General features: G+C 43.6%; 8 protein-coding genes across 8 annotated transcripts; 5 read left to right on the forward strand and 3 right to left on the reverse strand.

Annotated features, from left to right (window-relative positions):
* Positions 1–3,180: 3,180 nt before the first annotated feature.
* Positions 3,181–4,177, forward strand: cyp3 (putative peptidyl-prolyl cis-trans isomerase). The gene is made up of 5 exons (XM_024813121.1): positions 3,181–3,222; positions 3,283–3,378; positions 3,527–3,672; positions 3,729–3,866; positions 3,941–4,177. The coding sequence occupies exons 2-5, from the start codon at positions 3,330–3,332 to the stop codon at positions 4,130–4,132; spliced, it is 525 nt and encodes a 174-aa protein (XP_024670727.1). The 5' UTR covers positions 3,181–3,222; positions 3,283–3,329; the 3' UTR covers positions 4,133–4,177.
* On the reverse strand, positions 4,129–7,719 carry BDW47DRAFT_46104 (alanine--tRNA ligase). Its single transcript, XM_024819091.1, has 6 exons — positions 7,375–7,719; positions 7,167–7,312; positions 7,080–7,106; positions 6,992–7,027; positions 4,512–6,920; positions 4,129–4,450 (listed from the first exon to the last, which is right to left on the reverse strand). The coding sequence occupies exons 1-6, from the start codon at positions 7,616–7,618 to the stop codon at positions 4,277–4,279; spliced, it is 3,036 nt and encodes a 1,011-aa protein (XP_024670728.1). The 5' UTR covers positions 7,619–7,719; the 3' UTR covers positions 4,129–4,276.
* A 183-nt stretch (positions 7,720–7,902) lies between these two features.
* Positions 7,903–8,458, forward strand: BDW47DRAFT_107970 (uncharacterized protein). Its single transcript, XM_024813122.1, has one exon. It carries the CDS (start codon positions 8,042–8,044, stop codon positions 8,402–8,404), a length of 363 nt encoding a protein of 120 aa, XP_024670729.1. The 5' UTR covers positions 7,903–8,041; the 3' UTR covers positions 8,405–8,458.
* An 852-nt stretch (positions 8,459–9,310) lies between these two features.
* BDW47DRAFT_118438 (uncharacterized protein) lies at positions 9,311–11,071 on the forward strand (the record flags this gene model as incomplete). Its single annotated transcript, XM_024815210.1, has 1 exon — positions 9,311–11,071. One exon carries the CDS (start codon positions 9,311–9,313, stop codon positions 11,069–11,071), a length of 1,761 nt encoding a protein of 586 aa, XP_024670730.1.
* Positions 11,072–11,110: 39 nt separating this feature from the next.
* On the reverse strand, positions 11,111–14,827 carry BDW47DRAFT_132547 (AMP deaminase; the record flags this gene model as incomplete). Its single annotated transcript, XM_024817584.1, has 4 exons — positions 11,111–11,886; positions 11,935–12,065; positions 12,210–13,330; positions 13,385–14,827. 4 exons carry the CDS (start codon positions 14,825–14,827, stop codon positions 11,531–11,533), a joined length of 3,051 nt encoding a protein of 1,016 aa, XP_024670731.1. The 3' UTR covers positions 11,111–11,530.
* A 320-nt stretch (positions 14,828–15,147) lies between these two features.
* On the forward strand, positions 15,148–18,324 carry BDW47DRAFT_107974 (putative actin binding protein). The gene is made up of 5 exons (XM_024813123.1): positions 15,148–15,328; positions 15,389–15,886; positions 15,988–16,175; positions 16,239–18,065; positions 18,161–18,324. Exons 2-5 carry the CDS (start codon positions 15,688–15,690, stop codon positions 18,236–18,238), a joined length of 2,292 nt encoding a protein of 763 aa, XP_024670732.1. The 5' UTR covers positions 15,148–15,328; positions 15,389–15,687; the 3' UTR covers positions 18,239–18,324.
* Positions 18,325–18,667: 343 nt separating this feature from the next.
* BDW47DRAFT_107984 (uncharacterized protein) lies at positions 18,668–19,999 on the reverse strand. Its single transcript, XM_024813124.1, has 4 exons — positions 19,632–19,999; positions 19,278–19,573; positions 19,055–19,222; positions 18,668–19,004 (listed from the first exon to the last, which is right to left on the reverse strand). Exons 1-4 carry the CDS (start codon positions 19,936–19,938, stop codon positions 18,696–18,698), a joined length of 1,080 nt encoding a protein of 359 aa, XP_024670733.1. The 5' UTR covers positions 19,939–19,999; the 3' UTR covers positions 18,668–18,695.
* Positions 20,000–20,199: 200 nt separating this feature from the next.
* BDW47DRAFT_107987 (dynamin-related GTPase DNM1) lies at positions 20,200–23,080 on the forward strand. Its single transcript, XM_024813125.1, has 3 exons — positions 20,200–20,500; positions 20,567–22,561; positions 22,622–23,080. The coding sequence occupies exons 1-3, from the start codon at positions 20,402–20,404 to the stop codon at positions 22,928–22,930; spliced, it is 2,403 nt and encodes an 800-aa protein (XP_024670734.1). The 5' UTR covers positions 20,200–20,401; the 3' UTR covers positions 22,931–23,080.
* The last annotated feature ends 70 nt before the right edge of the window (positions 23,081–23,150 follow it).

Genomic DNA, 23,150 nt, shown 5'->3' on the forward strand with positions numbered 1-23,150 from the left:
TATATTTATAATTTAGTTAGTTATATTTAATAATATTATTACTACTAAGTATATCTTTAATCTAGTTTCTTCTTATTTATACTTAATTAAGTATTAGATATATATATCTAGTATATCTTACTTCTTTTCTTATTTAATAATTATCTTCAGATTATCAGGTTATTTTATTAATTAACATAGTTAATATAATCACTGTGTGAGGTCTTAGATTTATCTAATTTATTATTAATAACTAATAGGAAGACTATAGAGTGTTCTTTATCTTAAATAATCTAAGTCACTAATACTAGTATAGCAGAAGTATCAAGGGATCCTAGGGTCATGACAATTTAATAATAAGAATTTAATTATTTTTATTATCTTTAACTTATTTAAAATATAAAATTAATGATATTTATAAAAGTAATTCTTTATATAAATTCTAAATATATATATAACTTAATAATACTTTTCTTATAATATATTATTTTATTTTTAGAATTTAACAAAGATTTTATCCTTTTCAATATTAGAATATTAATTTATAATAAATAATCTCTACAATTTTCTTAGATAAAGAATTCTTAAATTTGATAAATTTTTTAATTAATTACTTTTTCTTATAGTTTTACTTTTTAAATAGCTTGTGTTTATTTATATACTTATTATTTAAATATTTAAATTTTAAAGTTATTATTATAACTTAAGAAGTAAGATTATAATAATAAATTAGAATTCTCTTTATTAAATTATAGAATTTTTATAAAGATTATATTTAAATGAATTTTTCTTATATTTCTTTATGATAAATAGATCTTATTTTTTATATATAATGAATATATTAAGTAAGTCTAGACTCTAATTATTTTTAATTTAAAAAATTTAGTTTAAAAAAGTAGAGATCTATCTTTATATTAATTTATATACTTATAATAGATTATTATAATAAAGTAATTGGAATTATTATATAATAATTTAGAAATACTGTACTAAGAATTAAATAATATACTAGACATAATAATAAAGAATTATATATTAGATAGTAAGAGGAAGCTTATACTAAAACTAATTATTAATTCTTAAAAGAATAAGAGGGTCAGGAGCTTATATATATATAATCTATAATATCTTTAATAACTTAGCGCTTATAAGTCTTGACAGGCAAGCTACCTAAGATTACTATCTAATAGCAGGCTCTTAGATAGGTTAGTCTACTTTTGACTATATCTAAGTCTTAGTTTACTTTTTTTATATAAAAATCAGTATATTCTTTTTAGATTTTATAGGTTTTTACTACTAAAACTATACTAGACCTGTATTTAGTTTAATTTCTAGAGTTAGTTATTAAAATCTTAACATTTTAATTCTAACCCCTTTAGAAATTATATTAAATTAAACTAAATAACACTCTAAGAGAAACATATAATGATTATAATACTCTTTAATTAATATTAAATATAAAAAGAAAGAAAATTTTTTTTTTTTAATATAAATTCTTAATATTTATATATTATAAATTATTATTTTATTTCTATAAATATGGTAGTTTAATATACTAGAATAAGAGTAGAAAACTACCTATAAATTATTTTCTTAATTATTATACTTATAATTAATATATAACTCTTCTAGATAATAATAAAATTCTTTATTAGTATAAGAAAGCTAGTAAATTTGGATATAGGTAAATAAGTATAATTAGATTATAAAATTAATATTTGATAAATTATTATATTATAAGTCTTACAAAAAATCTATAAAGCTATTTATGAAAAATTTTATAATAAAAAAAGAATTATATATAAAAAAGAATATACTTATTATAAAAAAATAATAAAATAAGTAAAGAGAAAAGAGAGAAAATAAATAAGCTTGAAGATTATATAAGACTTATTAGATAAAGCTCTTATTAATTTAATTATAGATTTATTTTATAATATTATAAATAATACTAGAGCTCTTTAATATCTATAATTCTCTTTTAAAAGGAAAATTAGAAATAATTAGATATATATTTTTATATATAATTATATAACTCATAATAAGAAAGCCTGTATATCTTTATTCTATTTAAATCTATATAATAAGATAAAAGCACTTATATAAAGCCCTAGAAACTAAAATTATAAAAAAAAAGAGATAATATTAAATAATAATCTTGAATGATCTATTTATTAAGACCTGTAGATACTAAGTTATTAGAAATATTATAAATTATACATATATATATATACTTCTGACTCTCTTATTATTCTTTATATCATTTTTTATTACTACTTCTAATATATTATCTAACTCTTAATATAGTATTCCTAAATCACTATTAAAGTGTTATCTCTAATTTATAAAAACTAATCTAATTCATACTAAATCTGTCACAAGTTAGATCCAGTTGGAAGGAATTAGAATTTATAGTAGATTTAAATTCTTAAGATAGAATTCACAGAATTTTAGTAAAAATCATAGAATCTAAAAAGTAGAATTAGCTTGATTTTATCTTTTTATATAAGATATTTAAGTAATATTCTGATATATATATAAATTTATATAAAACATATATAATAGTTTAAATACAAATATATATATATTTATACAGATATTCTAAAGTTAGTATTTTTATAATTTTTACTTATAAATTAACTTACTAAGCAGGTTTCTTAGATATGTTAATCTACTTTAGATTATATTTTAGCCCTGATTAGATTTATCTAGATAAAGATCTTTAATATTTTAGGTTCTGTGATTTTTACTATAAAATCTATAAAAAACTGTCTATAAATTTAATAGCTTAAGTTAGAATCTAAATCTATAATAAATTAGGTTTTACTTAAAAAGAATCTATACTAATCTACTCTGAATAACACTCTAGTAGTAGTCAAATTAATATCAAATTATTATATATTTGATTAGAAGTAGTGTTGGACTGGGTTGGTTTGAGTTGGATCAGTGCCCCAATAAATCAGTTTATCAGATTGGTTCTCATAGAAACTGATCCGACCCAATCCAACACTAATTAGAAGATATATAAAAAGATAAACGAGTGTTAATATAAGTTCAATTCCTAGTTGAAAAAAGTCTATTAACTTAAGTTTCTTCTAAATTAGGACTAGTTCGTTAACTAATATATTGGAAATAACCCCATGCTCTAGTTAGGGTGGGAGGCTTGATCGGGAAATTTCATAAATATGCTATCACAGCTCTAGTGTTGCCTGAGGCTGCAGCTTAATACCAAACCCCTTTGATGTGAGTGATGGATATCTTAGGATGCTGTTTCCCTCGATCTTTATTAACTCAATCAAACAGAATCATACTAAAACAGTCAAAAATTACCTAAATAGGAAGAACGTAAAATGGATCCATCTTCTAATCCAGTTGTTTTCTTCGATATAGCATTAGGTGGTAAGTCCAAAAATATTCCACATTGATTCAACAAAGTTTCAAAGCCTAGCTTGCGGCGATTGCCGTGCATGGTAGTACTATTATACAGGGAAATTATACTCTGTATAATAATCAGATCGATGTTCTAGGCTGATGTATTCATTGACAGGGGAGCCTCTTGGGCGTGTGAAGATAGAACTTTTCGCAGATGTAACCCCGCGAACTGCAGAGAATTTTCGTCAATTCTGCACAGGGGAAAGTAAAAACTCCCAGGGACGACCGCAAGGATACAAGAATAGCAAGTTCCACCGCGTGGTATGTGCAAACTGATGGTTCATAACATGGATAAGATGACTTACTCAACTCAAAAGATCAAGGATTTCATGATCCAGGGGGGTGACTTCATCAATGGAGATGGCACAGGATCCTGTTCTATCTATGGACTCTCAAAATTTCCCGATGAAAATTTTGCTATAAGGCATGATCGTCCTGGTCTCCTAAGCATGGCAGTGAGTATCAACCCGTGTTCAGTTGATTCGATTGGGAGATCGAGAAAACTACATAAAAAAACTAACACATACAGAACTCCGGGCCCAATACAAATGGCTGCCAGTTTTTTATAACAACTGTAGCAACACCATTCTTGAATAATAAACACGTGGTTTTTGGCCAGGTGGTCAGTGGAATGGAAACTGTTAAGATGATCGAGAATACTCGAACTACCAGGGATAAGCCGAATCAGGATGTGGTGATTGTACAATGTGGAGAGATGTGAGCCCAGTAAAATTACGTGTAGACATAGCTCCAAACAAACAAACCAAAAGAAAACAAAAGCGAGGTCGGGCCTTCGAGCTGTTTGATATTGTACCAAACCACATGAGACATTTATATCATTAGACCATATACCGACGCACAAGGACTAAATCTTGAATTTACCAAGATACTCAGTCGCCAGTGAAATGGCCTCCTCAACCTGGACGGGATTGTTGCCATTTCCAATGCAAGTGGCTCCTTTACCCCCCGCCTTGCCTCCGACTGCGCTGGAAACAACGGCCGCCCAGTCATTCGCTGTAGCTCCCTGATCCGAAAAAGCCTATATTCAACAGATGTGTTAATATTCATCCTATAATGGAACTTGACAATGACAATCGAACCTTCGAAACATGGCAGCCATGTGCAACACGCCCTTGGTCAGGATCTGCAGCCAAGATGTACACCGTTTTATCTTGCATCTTTGATTTGACATAGTTGAGGGTTTCGCTCAGAACCTTCGAATTGGCTGAAATCGGGAGCTCAGCGACGAGCCACGATTTCTCGGCGTTCTCTGGTGCCTGGAAATAAGATGTCACAGTCTCAAGTGCTCTCTTGGAATCGAGTTTCTGCTGCGCTTTCTGCCCGTCAAGAATTTGCTTGTTGATAGCTGCAAAACGTTCTCGAAGCCTTGACTTGTGCACAGCAGATATCGTTAGCCGACTGAGCTCAACTTGCACCTGTTTAGCCTCCTGTTCCTTTTCTGGGCCCGGACTCATTGACTGTAGACGTTCCAACCGTTGCTCAAAGTCTTTGGCTAGTCGTTGGACTTCATGAGCGTCCTCGCCTGTGACTGCAATCATTCTGCGAATACCTTTCGCAATTCCAGCCTCCTCTATGATGACGAGGTCCTTGATATCGCCGGTTTTTTGAACGTGAGTCCCTCCACAAAACTCGATGCTAACCTCTTTCCAACGAGGATCATTGACGTTCTTCAGAATCTCTTCCAATTCCACACCAACAGAAACAACGCGGACAGGGTCTGGATAGGTCTCTCCGAAAACAGCCCGAACGCCTGATATTTCGCGAGCAACAGCAAGGGAGACTTCCTGTGAGTAAACAGCACAATTTTGTCGTATATAGTCAGTTGAAATTGACTCAATCTTTTCCAACTCTGCATCGGTGACGGCTGCTTTGTGTGAGAAGTCAAACCTTAACTTCTCTGGTGCAACAAGAGATCCTTTCTGTTCTATCCCTTCTCCAAGAACCTCTCTCAGGGCAAAGTTGAGAATGTGGGTACCCGTATGATTATTGCGGATCGGCCAGCGGCGTAATTCGTCATACTCAGAGATAACAGTGTCGCCTACCGCGAAGGCGCCATACTTCATGAAGCCGGTGTGAAGGACATAGCCGGCATAGAGCTGGACGTCACCAACTTCAATTTCAGCCTTCCCGTCGATAACAATTCTGCCAGTATCATTCTCTTGCCCACCTTGTTCCGCATAGAAATTTGTACGGTCCAAGATAATACCAATTTGCTCTCCATCCGATATTTCCTCCGTAGTTGTGTGAAACGCATTCTTATGGTATAGCGCCTTGATTTGAGCGGTGATGTTTCCTCTCTCGAATTTGGCCGAGTCATCCGTTTTTGGGACGTCGTTCATATTTTCCAATTTTCCAAGATCATGGACATCCAGCTTGACTGTGCCAGTTGCGGCCCTTTTCTCGCCCTTGCTCGCCTCTTTCGCCTTGAGACGGGCTTGTTCAAACTCGAGGTCATCGATCTGCAACCCGCGCTCTTCTGCCATGATGCGAGTCAAATCCACCGGAAAGCCGAATGTATCGTAAAGTCTCCAAACATCGGCACCGTTTAGTTTGTCGCCGCCATTGAGTTTGGCCTGCTGGGCGTATGTTTCGAACTGCCTTTCGCCGCGATCGAGAGTCTTCGCAAAAGAAATTTCTTCTTCGTCAAGTATTTCCTTGACATCATTTTGTTTCAGCACCAATTCCGGGAACATCTCTCCAAGTTGATCAACAACCGTTGGAACAAGTTTGGAGAAAAAGCCCCCAATCTCGACCCCGAAATATTTGCGTGCGTATCGAGCACCTCTGCGCAATACTCTCCGCACGACGTATCCCCGTCCTTCGTTATTGGGAATCACGTCATCCGAAATTGCGAACATTAGTGTTCGAACATGATCAGCCACAACCCGGTAAGCAGTGTCAATACCGTCGGAATCATCATTCCCAAATAGTCCTTGATATTCTCGGGCGCCAGTTGCGGTTCTGATAGCTTCAAAAAGTGGCGTAAAGACATCGGTGTCGTAATTCGAAGGTTTATTTTGCAAGACCGAAACCAGCCTTTCGAAACCCATCCCCGTGTCGACATGCTTGTTTGGCAGGGGCCTCAAGGAGCGGTCGGATTCGCGATTGTACTGAATGAAAACGTTGTTCCATATTTCAAGAACATTGGGATCGTCCTCGTTGACAAGCTTGGCAGCATTGCGGCCACCGATCCTGTCAAAATGAATCTCAGAGCAAGGGCCACAGGGACCTTGATCACCCATTTCCCAGAAATTGTCTTTCATGTTGCCTGGCAGAATGTGATCTTCTGGGACCCCGACTTCCCTCCAAATACCCTTTGCTTCCAAATCTGGCTCAAGGCCGCCCTCTTTGTCGCCTTCAAAATAAGTGACATAGAGACGCTGGGGGTCCAATCCATATACTACGGTTAAAAGCTCCCATGAGTAGCGAATCGCATCTTTCTTGAAATAATCACCAAAGCTCCAGTTGCCAAGCATTTCAAAGAATGTCTATAGTAAGGTTCATGGTCAGTGATCGCCCCCAAAGTATACTTGTGAAAGCAGATCCGAGTTGAACATACGTGATGATAGCTATCCTTGCCCACATCGTCAAGGTCCTGATAACATGTCAGTGCTGGTCCGTAGGAGGTCAGACCTGCTTTCACCTACGTTATGTTTTCCGCCAGCACGGATGCACTGCGCATGTATTAGTATCGCGCAAATACTAACGTAGCGTTGACATAGAGGAAAGCAAACCTTTTGGGAATTAACAGCTCTTTTCAGCTTCGCGAAATCGGAATTCGGATCCACAGTGCCTAGGAAAATAGATTTATACTGGTTCATCCCTGCATTGGTGAATAGCAAAGTGGGATCCGATAGAGGAGCAACCGAAGAAGAGGGCACTGGTAGGTGAACAATGTTAGTATGCGACCAAAACTATTGGGGGTTCAAACATGAGGAATACCGAAAGTGTGGCCATTTTTCTTGAAATAATCAAGAAAGGTGTCCCGAACATTTTTAGCAGTCCAATCTGGACTTCCTTTGGAGTCTGAAGCCATTTTGGTGTATGCTGGTATAGTGGTTGTGTGAGGGGCAGTTGGGTGCGGGGATGTGTGAAAATTGTAGGATGATCTGGGTTTTAACCTATGAGGCGATAGTAGATGAGTCAAGGCCAGTTCCCCGTCCCTCAAGACCTTGAGAGCCCGCATCAAGTCAACCAATCAAGAATGCATCCAATTCTATGCTGTTTCGTTTGCTGATAAAATAATACCAGGGCATAGATATAGTCCCCTTCCTTTTTTTAGACTGAAAGATCACTCATAGGTTGAACATCAATCACCGATGCGACATGGCTGATTGCGCTCGTGTTGGGGCTGGTGTTGGCGGAGGTGCCGACAATACCGGTGCATGTCACGGGAAAAAGCGGCCAGCAAAGGACGACCCGGATGGTGACCAACCTCTTGCCAAAAGACTCAGCCGTTTACACATAGGTGTGTGCTTGACCCTACGTTCTTTTTATATCTATATAAAATCAAAAGCATCATTCTTATCATGTGATAGATCCTACAAACCAGAAAGTTTTCAATCAGAATGACGCTGCTCTTCCGCCCTCTCCGTCAAGACCGACCGATATGATGATGCTAGATGATACAGAGCACACTATCTACATCCATGATTTGGACCGTGAATTGGCAGAGATCGAGTCGTCTGAAGACCCCTCTATCTTTCTTCCAGGTATCGGGGAAAAGTTAGCAGTATTCCCCAAGTCACTCGTTGCCCAGAGCAAACCAAAGTGCCAGGCACTGGTGCTTTATCAACAACCTACATCACCGTCAATGCCAAGGGACAAGGACAATGCTGGGAAGGCCTTGGCTGAAACTCGAGAGCGAGCACGCAGTCTATATAACGCTTCATCTCTGGATGAGCCACAACAAGCTCACCTGAGCCATAGACATTGTGAGCAGGAGGGTATGGATGTGGATGATGATCCTTAGCAATGTATAAATATTGTGAGGTGTCGAAGATATAGTTATTAATGTATAATGCCCAAATCTTTTTAGATTACTCTTGAAAATCTGTTATGAGGGGTTGAAACTTGGCATGTTTGAAGACTTTCATTGGGGTACAGAACATGGCTTGACAATATTCCAGAGTGTATTGTAAACTTTAAAACCACCACACATGGATCTGCGTGAGTGCCTGATAAGAGATTTCTAATCAGGACCCTTAGTATGTTTCATAACCGCTGTCTATTTTACCACCATGTACGGAGTAATGTTGTCAAGATAAAACCTGCTTATTCTTCAGGACTTACGTACTTGCAGATACGAGTCCATCAATGTTAGTGTGGCGTTCTGAGTGGATGCAGCCTCCATCCGGCCGGGACTGCCTTCGGGTCCCCGAATGCGGCCAGCTTGGAGGATTTGACGATGTCCACCAAGTACCAGACACACCGCTATGCGATCATCACGATTCCATTAAACTTTTAATGTAAACCAGAAGAGATGGGGTGTTTCGGATCGTTACCTGGCTGACACTTGCCATGTGCAAGTAGATTTGTAGGTACAGCGTGTTATAATAATGAGTTAAGGCCGCACATAGGTAGGTACCCAAGGTGGCGATATCCTGGATATATAAGGTAACTGGGCGGAGCTTATGCATTGACAGTTCGCTTTCATATGATTGGTTCTGGACACTGGGACAGCGACCCCTATATAACCAGAATTGGATGAGAAGTACCCACTGTGTAGTGTTCCTCAAATGCCCATAGACCAGTCTTGAAAACTGACAATCACCTGATTGAAAAGACACTTGATGTTTATGAATGTTGTCTATTACTCGAGGGGTATTTGCTACTATTATGTTGCACACACCCATTTCCTCATCGCGATCTGAATAACATGCCTGACGCAACCGACACAATAATATCGAGAAATTCCAGCAAAATTATACCCGAGCTATTGGAGATATCTTCATGCGGCTCCGTTGACACGCGGTTAAAACCAAATGCACCGGGCATTGAAACATGCCCCAATAACGACAGAAACCCCTTTTTATCGAACGGCCAGGATACAGTATACTCTACACTGGATTCGAAGACACTAGTACAGCATGCCGGGGAAAACCCTGCGGCAGATAAGCATGACCAACAGCGAGATCCGGTCCCAAATGAAGATCAACCTCAGATTGGTTCAAGAGCGCGCACTCTCCATTCGATGATAATCAATGAACCAATGGAATTGCGCACGAGCGATTGTGCACCTCAGCTCGTGGAATCTGCGAAACTGTCACCTCGCAAGGAGCAGTCGAATGCTTCCCATATTGAGTACTCGCTAAATACTCAGACGGCCGGGCGTCATTATGACAGAAAACAGTCATTTTGTGTCTCTGGGTTGCCCGAAACCTCCTCCAGTTGCATTACAGACTCTGGTGACTCGGAGATCCTGGTTCCAACGCCTCCCCACTCTCTCGTTCACCCAGCGCACGACCGCACAAGCGATGGTTGTCGACAGATTAACGCTGGGCAATTCTCGGGTTGTTCCATCTCTCTGGCTGCTTCCTCTGCAGATAGCCATATCAATGGCCAAACTCTGGCGGCCTTCCCCCATGAACAAGTTTACCAAACTGTAGATGACTTTGCTATCGGCAAAGAAGGGGGCCTGCCTGACAGTGACCCGAACTGTCGTTTGGTAAAACCGGCTTGGTCAAGCGAATCGAGACATGCATCATCTGCGGATCTCCAGTGGGAACTTGACGATTTACGGCCCCACGAAGAAGATGCCCAAACGAGAGAACATGTCATGACTGGAACCAAGGGCTCTTGCCTTGTACCGGCCACTGTTGAGTCTACTGAAGCTGATCGGGCATCAACTCCAAACATAGACCAACGAAGTTGCGAGACCACGCAAGTAAAACACATCATAACTCCGCCAATGCTAGGAGACGATCTTGTTTTCCCCCGGAGCGTGTCGCCCGAGTCGACACTATATGAAAGTAATAGGCCCCCTAAAGGTGGTCACCTGTCCCAAGTAAAATCAAGCAACGACTGTGGACTTTGGTGTATGGACGATTGCCCCACGGACAACAGTGCCGATAAGGGTCTTTGGATGGGGACGTGTAAGGCTGAGCAGCAGAAACACGATCTTCATGACTCTTTTCTACCAGGTTGTTTAAGCCATCCCCACGTTGCTAAAGGGTCATGGTCACTGTCGGATGAAACCTCATCAACGAGAGACGAGTCCCGACTTCCTGCCAGCGGCTCTGGTGAAGCCCAGGTTGTTGATGATGTGGAACGGCGGCTTAATTGGCACGAAGGCCCCAATTACGAATGTAATGATGAGTTTGTTACTCAGATTTATAATTACTTATCATTAGGATATCCCTGTGTCGCTCGTTATTATGATCATGAGCTCGGTGAAGTTTCCGGGATCTGCTTGGCAGAACTCCGGCAGGATGATTTGAATACGGACGCAAATGGCTATGTCGGGGTGGCTCAAAGTACTCCAGATGATACGGAGCCAGGAACGCGAGCTTGTATACGTTGGATAGCGCTGCGCCTATATATAAATGAATGGGCTAGGCAACAAACCAGAATGGCTAACAACAGTAACAACCATGGTCCTTGGGGCGTGCAGGAGCGAAGGGAAAGCTTGATGTTATAACATATCTAATAAAGCAAGTTAAACCAATAGAAGAATAAGATATTCTGCAAGATCATCAGGTAATCATAAAAGACCTTGGTGCTAGTCACCAGGTTTTTGGCATTTGAACCACTGCTGTGGATTGTTTGTTCCCGTGGCCTCGAAAAGTAATTTGGAGACTTTTAGTCCATGCATGCCCTTGGGATAAATTACATGGGCGCTGACTTGCTGGCCTTTTTCCATGTTTGAAGATGAAACGTTGAACGCGAAGAGTGCTGATTATATGGAAAATCATCCAATATATTGTGGGTTATCAGAGGCAATTGAATCTCATTAAGTAGGCACTTATTTCTGTCCTGTTCACATAGTCCGTAAGATAGCAATGCCTGGTAAAAATCATCCACTATTCGCTATTGGATGTTTTTTGCCTGCTCTGATTTTGACCCTTGTCAACGTTCAGAATTCCACCCTGGTGGAGATTCACGAGACATCACCCGGGAATTCGCCGTGGTCAGAGATTCCATGGTCTTGATCATTCCCAGCTGAATTTTGCGTTGGAATATTGGTCCTCTGGGCCCTTTCATGGACGATTCCAGGAAAGATTGTTTGTTCTGGCAGATCATCGGGCCTGGCTACAGTTGCACCCACAGAACCAGTACCGCTGATCGAAGGAGCAGATTCTCCAAGCAAAGCACTTGGAGGGAGAGGGGTTGGACTAGGACTTATGCCACATTCTCCCGCAATGCCTTGCATTTTCGGCCCGGTGAAAGGCATCACTTTGGACTCAGGAGAATTCGGTGGGTATTCTACCACTTGATTCGCCCCCTTGGACACAGCTGTTGTGGGTCATTAAATGATCTCGCAGAGGAATGTGGGAAACCAACCGTGATTTACATCGTTGCCCTTATGTGAGATCGGTGATGAAGGTGTAAAATTGATCTCGTCTATATTCTGTTGTTTGGCTGGAGTGGTAAGTTCGCCGGGCATGCGAGTGTAATACCGGCCGATCCTAAAACTCAATTAGCCGCCGCCTTTTTAACCCCGATGGTGAAGTTGTATGATTGGGATTCGATTTTCTTCTTCCCCCCTGTTTTGGACGCCCATGGTGAGGGTAGTCGTAAATGCCGGTGTATAATGGGTGTGGTGTGAAGATCCTTACAGTTTCAACTCTTGAACTAATGTTTCGTGACGGAATTCTTCTCGAATGTCGGGGACATTGCTTTTTGCAACATTATTTCCTGCAACGCCTGGGAGGTGACAGTTTGAACCAAGCCACCTCTTTTTCAAAGGAAGTTCGAATCCACTTTGTTCAACAGAATGCTTCGCGAGCTCACACATATCCACAGCACTAAACTTGTAGATCTGGGCAGCAACTGAGTACTCTTCGATCAAGGGTTCTTTGGTGAATGCGAATTGCAATGGATCATCAGTGGATAAAGATATGTTCAAGCCCCTCCTGAAGAAGCTTGCACATGGGTTCTTGTCATAAGTTAGGAAGAGCGCATTGTTACTCAATGGTGACATGGCAACTCCAATTTGGTCAAGATAGTAAAGATACTGCAACAAAGGAACCTTTCTGAGAAGGATCCCGTGACTGATACTATGACAACAGAGAAACCCAACTGCGAGGTGGTCAGGGTCTCCTGCTTCGCCACAATGTGGCCGTAGGACGAATGTATTGAATCCGCGTTGCTTGCGCCATATATTGAGAGACGCGATATTTGCGAACATGAAGTAGAGCCAATAGGTGTATGGCGGATTCTGTTTCGTACTCCATTCTTTAGGGATGGGGTACTTCCTGTATAGTCGTCGCTCTGCTTTGCTCTCATCGTCGACACTGTCAAATCCAACAACGCGTTGCAGGAAAATGTGAAGTTTCGGATGACTCGATGGGTTCTCGGTGACCTCGAATAGTGGCTTGAAAACATTTGTGATTACCTGCTCGTAATTTTCCATCATGCCACTCGACTTATAAACGTCATAAAGTCGAGGCACTTGGATTAACCAACGAACATTAGGTGAGAACAACTTGTTATCCACAACCCAGGCGGCAAGTTTGTCCCATTCTTCAATGGACCTGCCGTATATTGAAATGCGCCATTCTACCATTTGATACTTGCTAGACTCTAAGTCTGACATGACTTCCTTGGTAATCTCCGCCAAATAGCGTCCTTTGATATAATTGTCAGTTTTCAGGAATATCTCACGCAGTCGAGATTCTCCGACAGGGTTATATTTGAGGTTAAACTTGTCGAACCGGTGAAATGAATCCGTGTGTGCCTGTTGTCGGAATTAGCTGGGGCGAAGGTAATCGGAAAAGTTTTGTAGACATACATGCATGTCGAGGGTATCGATACTCAAATCATAAGCCGTCAGGTTAATACTTTCAAAGACCTCCTTCAGGGTTAAATGTTTCCCGTCTCTGAACAACACCACCTCATCTGGAGACTTCTTCATCTTGCTTTTTATGAATCGAAGCAAATGTTTTTGGTTCATGCATGCTGAATGATGAACGTGAGTGTCAACTTTGCGAACATTGTAGAAGTCCCTGTGAGGGACTTTCTTGCTGTCTGCCATCTCCTGGTACTCATTTAGCAATGTGTGCAGTTGGAATTTGCCCTCCAAATACGAAAGCCGTTTGAATGCAAAGCTTTTTGCGGGACCGTCGGTGGAGATGTCAATTACTGCATCAAGGTCCATGTAGAAATCCCGCAAAGATGGTATCGGGACGACCGGTTGATTGCGGCCAGCAGCATCGTCGCTCTCATACACCTGGTACACACTGTTGTGGTCTAGCTTGTAAACCCAGCTAGACTCAGCCGGAAGAGGGAAGCACTCTGCCATGTCGAAGTCTTCACCAATGTTTTGTCCCATTTTCCTCTGTTTCTGCTCCGTAGGCTGATAGTCATTCGTTTTCCCGGGTTCGTTACCCCCGTCCCATGCCGGTTCCGGGGGAGGTGGATAGATTTTCCAGGCGAGATTATCCTTTGGGTTGTCTTCGGGGCCTTGAAGTGATAACCCGATGTACTTTGATCGTCGATCAAGCAACCCCCACAATTTGCGGCAGATGACGTTCAACTCAGAAGCAACCGGGTTTCCATCAGCTGCAACCTGCGCTGCTCCTTGATGATTGCCTAGTTGCTCAGCTGGAAAATGAGCTTTCGAAGCATTCTCATCCCCACTGCCAGCTTCCGAGTCACCCTCGTGACTGTCGAAGGTTCTAAGAGGTGCCTCATGGGAGGAGCCAATACTGCCAGGTTGGATTATGGGTACAGTAAAATTTTCGCTAATCAGTGGTTGGCCTGTGATGCTACTTGGTGTAGTGCTGCTAGCTCTTCGGTTCCCGTCGTCTTTGACTTCATTTGCGAATCCTGCATCACTTGGCGTACTAACAATGTTCGAAGTAGAATGATGATTTCTGGATGCATTGCTTGAAGATCGGTCACCTTCAGGCCCTCTCGACATCAGTTGGTGATGCCGATAGAAGAGTTTAGCTTCAGTATGGCTCATGGACTTCTCATACGCATAATCGTAGGTTGGTGTTTTCTGCTGTCTATCCCTTGGTAGAACGTCCTTGAGGGAATCCGCCTCGGACGCAGGCTCAGAGTCTCTGGGTGTTGCTGGATCTATCATATCATCATCATTGGACATCATCCTTTGCGCGTCCATCTCTGTGTAATGGACTCCCGGAGAATACTCATTTTCCGATAGGGATGGGGGTGCATTGACGATATCAGGTCCGGGTTTGGGCTCTAGATCGGCGTGCGCAAAAGACATCTTATGACCGAGCCCTATTGCACGTGCAATCAAGTGGTGAGTGGTTAAGAAAGTCAATATCTCTGTCCTTTTTAATTCTTCTCTTGTTCTCAATCCAAATCCCAGGTGTTCACCGCCGAATACCCTTTGTTCCAGTTCCAACTGACGGTGTCTCAGAGTTGAGGCTCGTCACGGGACAAAGAATTCTGCCACCGCCCACTAGTTGATCTCCTGCGGGGCTCAATGCGGGACCTTCAGACTTACCAGCGTGTAACATGTAATATTACTTTACTTACCACTGCTGCGTACTTGGTAAGACACGTGGTAATGGAATACTGAAGTATCAACTTAATTTGTTGTACTCCGTACAGTGTAACAGGCTTATCCCGAGACCCGCAGTGGAAAACAAGTCCCACCTGTACTGAGTACTTACAAGTACTTACTGCTAAGAGGTGGTCAGGTAGCACCCTTTCCCCTAGCGCTGGAGAGTAGGGGATAGGAGCCGCCTCATGCTATTGACAGGTAAGGAGCACCTATTGTTCCGGATTCCGACACACGGATTGTGACGTACCAGTAACCCAGCTCCTATACAACTGTCCATCTTTCAGAAGTACCAACCTCAGACAGATCTAGTATCTCCTCGAGGAATCTCCTTTCTTCAAACTTCCTCGCAGCAGAGACATATATCTCCTTTGTTCGCCATACGGTCCGAGTTGTGCTCCATCCGGACACCTGTCTACTTGATATAAGGAGACAAGCGCCACAAACAGGCTTTCTTACCTCATACCTCCATTTCCCCAAACACAAACTCTCCATTAATCGGCAAGGCTTTTCCAAGTTATTCATTAGAAAAGGAACATTCGGAAACTCGAACCCGGACAATGGCAACCATCAATCTGTCATCCAATGGTCCTTCCATATCGAAGAGCTATCAGAATGTGGTCAACGCGGCCCCTAAAGCTGGCGGCTCCCCTACCCATGGACAGTGGGCGGTTTTCTCTGTCTCGACACCTCTCGTAAATGCATTTCAACGAGATTCCGGGAACAAAGAAAGTGTCCTCAAGGTTCAAAGCACGGGAGGTCAGTCCATAAACTCGCATTGTTCCTATCAGCTGTCAATCCCCAGAACGACGCCTACAGAACAGAGCACCAAATGCCGATGCTGACAAGTTGTATCAAAGAGGGCGAACTTGCGGATCTTGTGGATGAGTTCTCTGAGGGCAAAGTCCAATTTGCCTTTGTTAAGGTCATAGACCCAAATACTGGGCTACCCAAGAATGTTCTTATCGCATGGTGTGGGGAGGGTGTACCCGAGCGGACGAAGGGTTACTTTACGAGTCACCTTGCTGCTGTGTCAAAGTTTCTACATGTGAGATCACCCCTTGCACTTCGATTGGGACCATTTTGCTGATGTCTGTACACTAATCTCCAGGGGTATCACGTTCAAATAACGGCACGGTCCGATGGCGATTTGACCCCCGAAGGTATAATCCAGAAGGTTGGAGATGCATCTGGGGCGAAGTACACATCGGCAACAGATCAAACTCCGGCCCCTGTTGCTCTCCCCACGGCTCCAGCCAAGCCTGTTTTCACTCCTGCACGTACCGGCGGCCTTGAACCGAAATTCGTAGCGACTGTCCCTGAGCGCAAATTACAACGAACCAATGACGACGATGGATGGGGCGCCGATGCCCCCCCGGTCACGAGGAGTCAACTGGAGAAGGTCCAGCCAGCATACAAACCGACTAAAGTGAACATGCAGGAGCTCAGATCAGAGCGATCACCGGCGGCGGATGCTAGTGCTCGACCCGTTGAAGATTCCAGTGACGTTGTTAAAGGAGGTTATCAACCTGTTGGAAAGGTCGACATTGCTGCCATCAGGAGACAAGCGCTCGAAGCTGGTGGTCCCAGAGATGATAGACCGGAGCCTGTCAGAGGCTCATACGAACCGGTCGGCAAAGTCGACATTGCTGCTATCCGTTCTAAGGCACAGAAACCAACGCAATCCCCCGGAGTTCCTGATGAGAAGCCTGTGGTCTCGACTGATGCACCCGTTAAATCATCTGGGGTGTCTTCAATCCATGACCATTCGGAGCGTCTGACGAGCCTGCCGAAGCCGAAAGTCGCCAAAAAATTTGGATCAAGCCCTCAATTTCCCGGCACGAAGCCACCTCTCCCTAGTGAACCTTCGGCGACCCCAACTTCTTCCACGGCAGCAATCGGCGGTGCAAGTCGTACTTTTGCTAACCAAGGAGGAAAGACCCCGGCACAACTATGGGCGGAAAGAAAAGCCCGAGAGCAGGAGTCGCATCCCGGTTCTTCATCGCCTAACCCCACGGAACCTTCAGTACAGTCTCATGAGAGTGGCGCAGCGGGATGGAAGAGCTCATATAGCGGTAAAAGCTGGGCGCCTGTGCAGACCACTGAGGCAGCCAAGTCTACTGGCCCTGCCGATTTTCATCAGGCCAATGATTCTGCTTCAGAGGCTCCAGGACCACAAGATCCGACTGCGCCCAACACTGATACACTTCGTGGTCCGCCTACCCACGACACGACCTTCGAAAAATCGACTGGCAGTCCAGAAACAGGCCGCACTGCATCATTCCCTGGCGTTCAGACAGGACCCGTACAGAGGGAGGCTGAATACCCGGCAGAAGTGAGGCCTGAATCGCCAGCTCCGCCCAGCCCACCGGCGCGTGAGACTTCTCCGATCCGTATTGCAATCCCCGTCGGACAAGAAAGCTCGGATACGCACGCGGAGCAAAGTGCGCCTTCTCACGCCATCGATGCTCAAAGCACACCCACCCTGGATGACTCGAAACCTGATCTCCATGAGGCTGAGCAACCGTCTGCTGGTGTTTTTGCGGCGGACCATCCTCAAGAAAGTGGAATTAAAGCTCTGGTTCAGTATGACTATGAAAAAGCAGAAGACAATGAGATTGAGCTTCGAGAGGGTGAGTTTGTTACAGAAATCGAGATGGTCGACAAGGATTGGTGGCTGGGCACAAACTCCCGCGGCGAGAAAGGCCTGTTTCCGAGTAACTATGTCGAGCCTGTTGATGACAACGAGCACTACGCCCATCCATCGGACGCAGATGTGTCGAAACATGAAGCAACTAGCCCAGCCCCCCCGGCCGAGATACCAGTTCCCGCAGCTGAGTCTCCGAGTAAGGAGCATACCGCTATTGCCCTATATGACTACGAAGCAGCGGAAGACAATGAACTCAGTTTCCCAGAAGGAGCTGAGATAACGAATATTGTATGTTACTACCCCCAGACCAACCATCTTCATCCCATTTTGTTTTCCATGGCCGATTTTTTTCATGGAGACAGCATATTTCTGACTGCTTGCAGGAGTTTCCAGATAAAGACTGGTGGTTTGGTGAATACAACCAGAAGAGGGGCCTCTTCCCCTCGAACTACGTGCAGTAGCATGTTTAGTGTTCATAAGTTTATTGCATCTAGTATTTAGTATTCAACTTGAAAAGAATGTGACTCAGTAGCTGTTATACGACCGACTCGCTCTTTCCCTTTGTCTCGTTATCCGTATGTAATTAGCTGGTGGTAGCCGGCAATAGGAGAATTAAGCTTCTTTCCCCCCTTTTCTCGCCTACGCGTAGCTTTGGCGATTAAGCCCCGCCGAGGAATTCAATTATATCATTGTCGACGTGATCGGGACTGGGGACTTAATCGAGCAAGCCTGGATTGGAGGTCTTGATTCCGTTTGGTGAGATTAGAAAACTATCTTGTGTTCCGTTCTTTGCTCGGCTTGATTGGTCATATAATCTAAAAAAACTAACTATCATTAGGAACTAATCATATTTCTTCAACTCGAAGTATCGATACATTTAGAGAATTTAGGCTAATCTCGCTGTTCTCGGCTAGCTAATCAACGCACAGACAATTGATATGCAATGTATATTTGCAGTGGATCGGTGCTCCCATCGGCAGCCATACAACGCAGCTGGTCTTGATCCCGTATGGCCTTTTCAATATGTTCCCCTTTTCTAGACGCATGCAGAATTTTCGCTAATACAGCGTGGGTCTGGAGAATTGCGGGGTGGGGCAACTCTATGCCTGAAGACGTCTCGAAATGAACTAATCTTCTACCTTTCTGGTCAGGTGGTGGCAGGTGGACTAATAGTCCTGACGATTGGAAGTTTGGGTATAATTCAATGTGGTACGTATTTTCGATTTCCTGTTTACATTGATACCAGTTCAAAGTGGGGCCATGTAGTGTTAACTAACCGTTGATTCCAAGGAAAACTCAAGTTTGCCAAAATGCTCGTGGAGTGCTGAAATCATCGTCATCGCATTCTTGGGGGTGTTGATGGCATCAGGCTCCAGCTGGGCGAGCCGATACAGTCCCGGGAATATGGCATACAATGTTGCCCATTTCTGAGCAATATCCCTTTCCTGCATTTTGACATTCAGCATTCTGCTGTTATAACTTGGAAGATGGTGCCATTACTCTGTTAGTGTCCCCCGAATAACTCCCCAGGCTGAACGGAATGATGTGTACTAATTGGGTTGGTGAGGTTGGGGCTTTTTTGTTGAGCTGAGGAATTTCCACCACCGAAGCAATGTCCCAGAGACCAGTTAGGACACATCTATGATTGTCTCTGACGAGACAGGTCTCCTTAAGACGCTTCTGGTCGCTCCGAGTTGGAGAGGATATCATGATGCCGGCCCAGCTATCACGTTCTTCTACGGCGTTCTCAAACGGCGAGACTGACGCATTTGGAGTTCTGCCCCCACCCGCCTTCACTATCAAGGGCCATTTGTGAAACCTGATTTCTCCAATCAACTCAGGTTGACCACTTACTAGGTACGAGGATAGCAGTTGTGAGATGAAGAGCGATTTGGTGTAACTGTGTGTCGGTGGCATTTTCGTGTACGAGCTTGAGCATGACTTTCTTGCCGTGGAGAGGCAAGTGACTAACGAAAGCAGAGAGGACTTCTGGGGTATCGTCGGCAGGGTGACGGCGTCTGTAATTTCTTACTCGCGCAAGACAGCTTTCGCAGGCGGTATTGATTAGATCAGGGTCGGAGGGGGGTTCGAGAGAAATCGAGTCACCCAAATTAGACATGACTGATGAGAGATCGTGGTCAAAGGCATTTTCGTCCGTCATTATTGCAATGCTGAACAAGTTTTGGTGATTGTATATGACATGTCGCTGAACTACAAATAGACTCATAGTTCTGTGACAAGCGCCAAGGCTTACATCATCACCAACCCCGTACTCACGTGACTGTAGATCGTAACTCGGGTTTCTTCAATCTCTAAACGGAGAAGTCCATTCTGGCACGTCTGAGCAACATAGCCGAACAAATGAACGATCGAGGGCATACTCTACATTTCAATATCCACTGAACCTGACAGCGTCGCTTCTGTTGTTGGAAATTCCTGTTTTATGTTCGTTACCCTCGCGGTTTTCGTCAATCCCTTTTGTCCTCGGCAAGGCAGCGGCCAGTCTAGAAAACTATATTTGCGTTTATAAAGCTAACTTAACCAAAGTAGCCAGAACACAACATAAAGGAGTGCGGGAGTGGGACCTCAAAAGATTATAAACAAGCAAGACAACGCAGAAAAATATGGCTGCTCTTAGTGAAGATTTGCTCGTGACCGTCAACAAGTTACAAGACTTAGTCTTCAATACAATTGGGAACGACTCTCTTGATCTCCCGCAAATTGTGAGTTTTTTTCTGTTAAATATACGTAATTGAAGGATACTGTTAGAACTAACTTGGCTTTTTTAGGTTGTAGTTGGTTCGCAGTCATCGGGCAAGTCGTCGGTACTTGAGAATATCGTCGGTCGAGACTTCCTTCCCCGAGGAAGCGGCATTGTCACAAGGCGACCTTTGATTCTCCAGCTCATAAACGTTCCTAGTGAGCGTGAGGACAAACCCGAAGGACATGATATCCATATCCCGCACACGGCTGCCAGTGTGGCAGGACAGCATGAATGGGCAGAATTCCACCATCTCCCTGGCCGGAAATTCGAAGATTTTGCTCAAGTAAAGCAGGAGATCGAGGCTGAAACCGCGAGAATAGCCGGAAGCAACAAAGGCATCAACAGACAACCTATAAACCTCAAGATCTTTTCCCCTCATGTGTTGAACCTCACGATGGTTGACCTCCCTGGTCTAACTAAAGTTCCGATCGGAGATCAACCGTCAGATATAGAAAAGCAAACGCGCGCTCTGATTCTAGAGTATATCGCGAAACCCAACAGCATTATCCTTGCGGTCTCCCCGGCGAACGTTGATCTTGTGAACTCAGAAGCGCTGAAACTCGCTCGACAAGTGGATGCCATGGGGCGAAGGACAATCGGTGTCTTGACGAAGCTGGACCTCATGGATCACGGCACGAATGCGATGGACATACTGTCTGGGCGTGTTTATCCATTGAAGCTGGGTTTTATCGGGGTTGTCAACCGCTCCCAGCAAGACATCCAGTCTGGAAAGTCGTTGTCGGATGCACTGCAAGCAGAAGTTGACTTCTTCCGACACCATCCTGCTTATCGAAACATGGCGACTCGCTGCGGAACCCACTTTCTGGCAAAGACCCTGAATTCCACTCTAATGTCCCACATTCGAGATCGCCTGCCGGACATCAAAGCGCGTCTTAATACTCTCATGGGCCAAACACAACAAGAACTGGCCAGCTACGGTAATAAGCAATTCAGTGGGAAGGAGCACCGCGGGTCCCTTATATTGCAGCTGATGACGCGTTTCGCTTCTTCTTTCATATCTTCGATTGACGGAACCTCATCCGAGATTTCTACGAAAGAATTATGTGGAGGGGCCAGAATTTACTACATCTTCAATTCAGTCTTCGGCAACTCCTTGGAAACAATTGACCCGACTTTCAATCTCTCCGTGGGCGATATCAGAACTGCTATCCGAAACTCGACCGGGCCCCGTCCAAGTTTATTCGTTCCAGAGCTGGCATTCGATTTACTCGTGAAGCCCCAGATTAAAATGTTAGAGTCTCCTAGTCAGAGATGCGTTGAACTTGTATATGAAGAGCTCATCAAAATATGCCATACCTGTGGATCTCAAGAACTTTTGCGCTTCCCTCGTCTTCAAGGGAAACTCATCGAAGTGGTATCAGACCTTCTCCGTGAGCGTTTGGGCCCTTGCTCAACATACGTCGAGTCATTGATCTCGATTCAAAGAGCATATATAAATACTAACCACCCCAACTTCCTTGGGGCAGCAGCAGCGATGTCTTCTATTATTCAGAACAAGCAGGACCAGGAAAGGAAGGCAGCGCTTGCAGAGGACAGGAAAAAGCGCGAGAAAAGACGCCTTAAAGAAATCGGCGGTGTCAATGGTAACCAAGCAGGTTCCCCTGAGGACGAGGGTGAATATCAACAGTCCGAACAAAAGGCACAAAACATACCTTTCCGAGGACAGTCCGCAAAGGGAGCCCGGAGTATGTCCCCCCACATTGGTAAGGGGCAAGAAAGTGGAATTACAGCAACGTTGAACGGCCCCCACTCCGTCGGGCAGTCTGCATTCGGGGCTACCAATACCACTCGCGATTCGTTCCTCAATTATTTCTTTGGCAAGGATGGCGTGCAGACCTCTGGACCACCTCCCCAGCCTCCAAGCCAAGCCAGACAGCTTAATCACCCCAGTGATCCCACCGTCAGTCAAAGCATCCGACGGGGTGATATTCGCTCCCCCGTGCTGTCGCCGGAGGAATTCATCAATCCACCAGATTATGGGAACGACCTTACCTCCCTTGTAAGTTAACACCCTTCCAACTTATCCTTGAAAGTGGCCTGGGCTAATTTCAAATCAAAGGAGAACCCAGAGCCGGCTGTATCCGATCGTGAAATGCTGGAGACAGAGCTTATCCGGCGGTTGATATCTTCCTATTTCGATATAGTCAGGGAGACTATCGCCGATCAAGTTCCCAAGGCCATCATGCACCTTCTTGTCAACCACAGTAAGGATGTTGTGCAAAACCGTCTTGTTAGTGAGCTTTATAAGGAGGATCTCTTCGCCGAACTGCTGTACGAAGATGATGGCATCAAGGCAGAAAGGGAGAAGTGTGAGAGACTCCTAGAAACCTACAAGGAGGCGGCGAAAATCGTCGGCGAAGTCTTGTAAGATACGATGCTCTTGCTGTGTCCATTCGCTACAGGGCGGTTGGACATTTCGGTTAACACAAGGAGTTCGAAAATGTGTTCTTGTTCCTGTACATTAAAGTATAGATCTTGAACTTGGAAGAAGAGGGATATGTTTGTACTTATATTTCCTTTCAGAATTATCTTAATTCCATTTTTATGTCTCAGCAGCAAAACTATTTTGTATATATCAGACTAAGAAA

The sequence above is a fragment of the Aspergillus candidus genome (assembly GCF_002847045.1).
Source record: "Aspergillus candidus strain CBS 102.13 unplaced genomic scaffold BDW47scaffold_32, whole genome shotgun sequence".
In the NCBI taxonomy this organism is placed as follows: domain Eukaryota; kingdom Fungi; phylum Ascomycota; class Eurotiomycetes; order Eurotiales; family Aspergillaceae; genus Aspergillus; species Aspergillus candidus.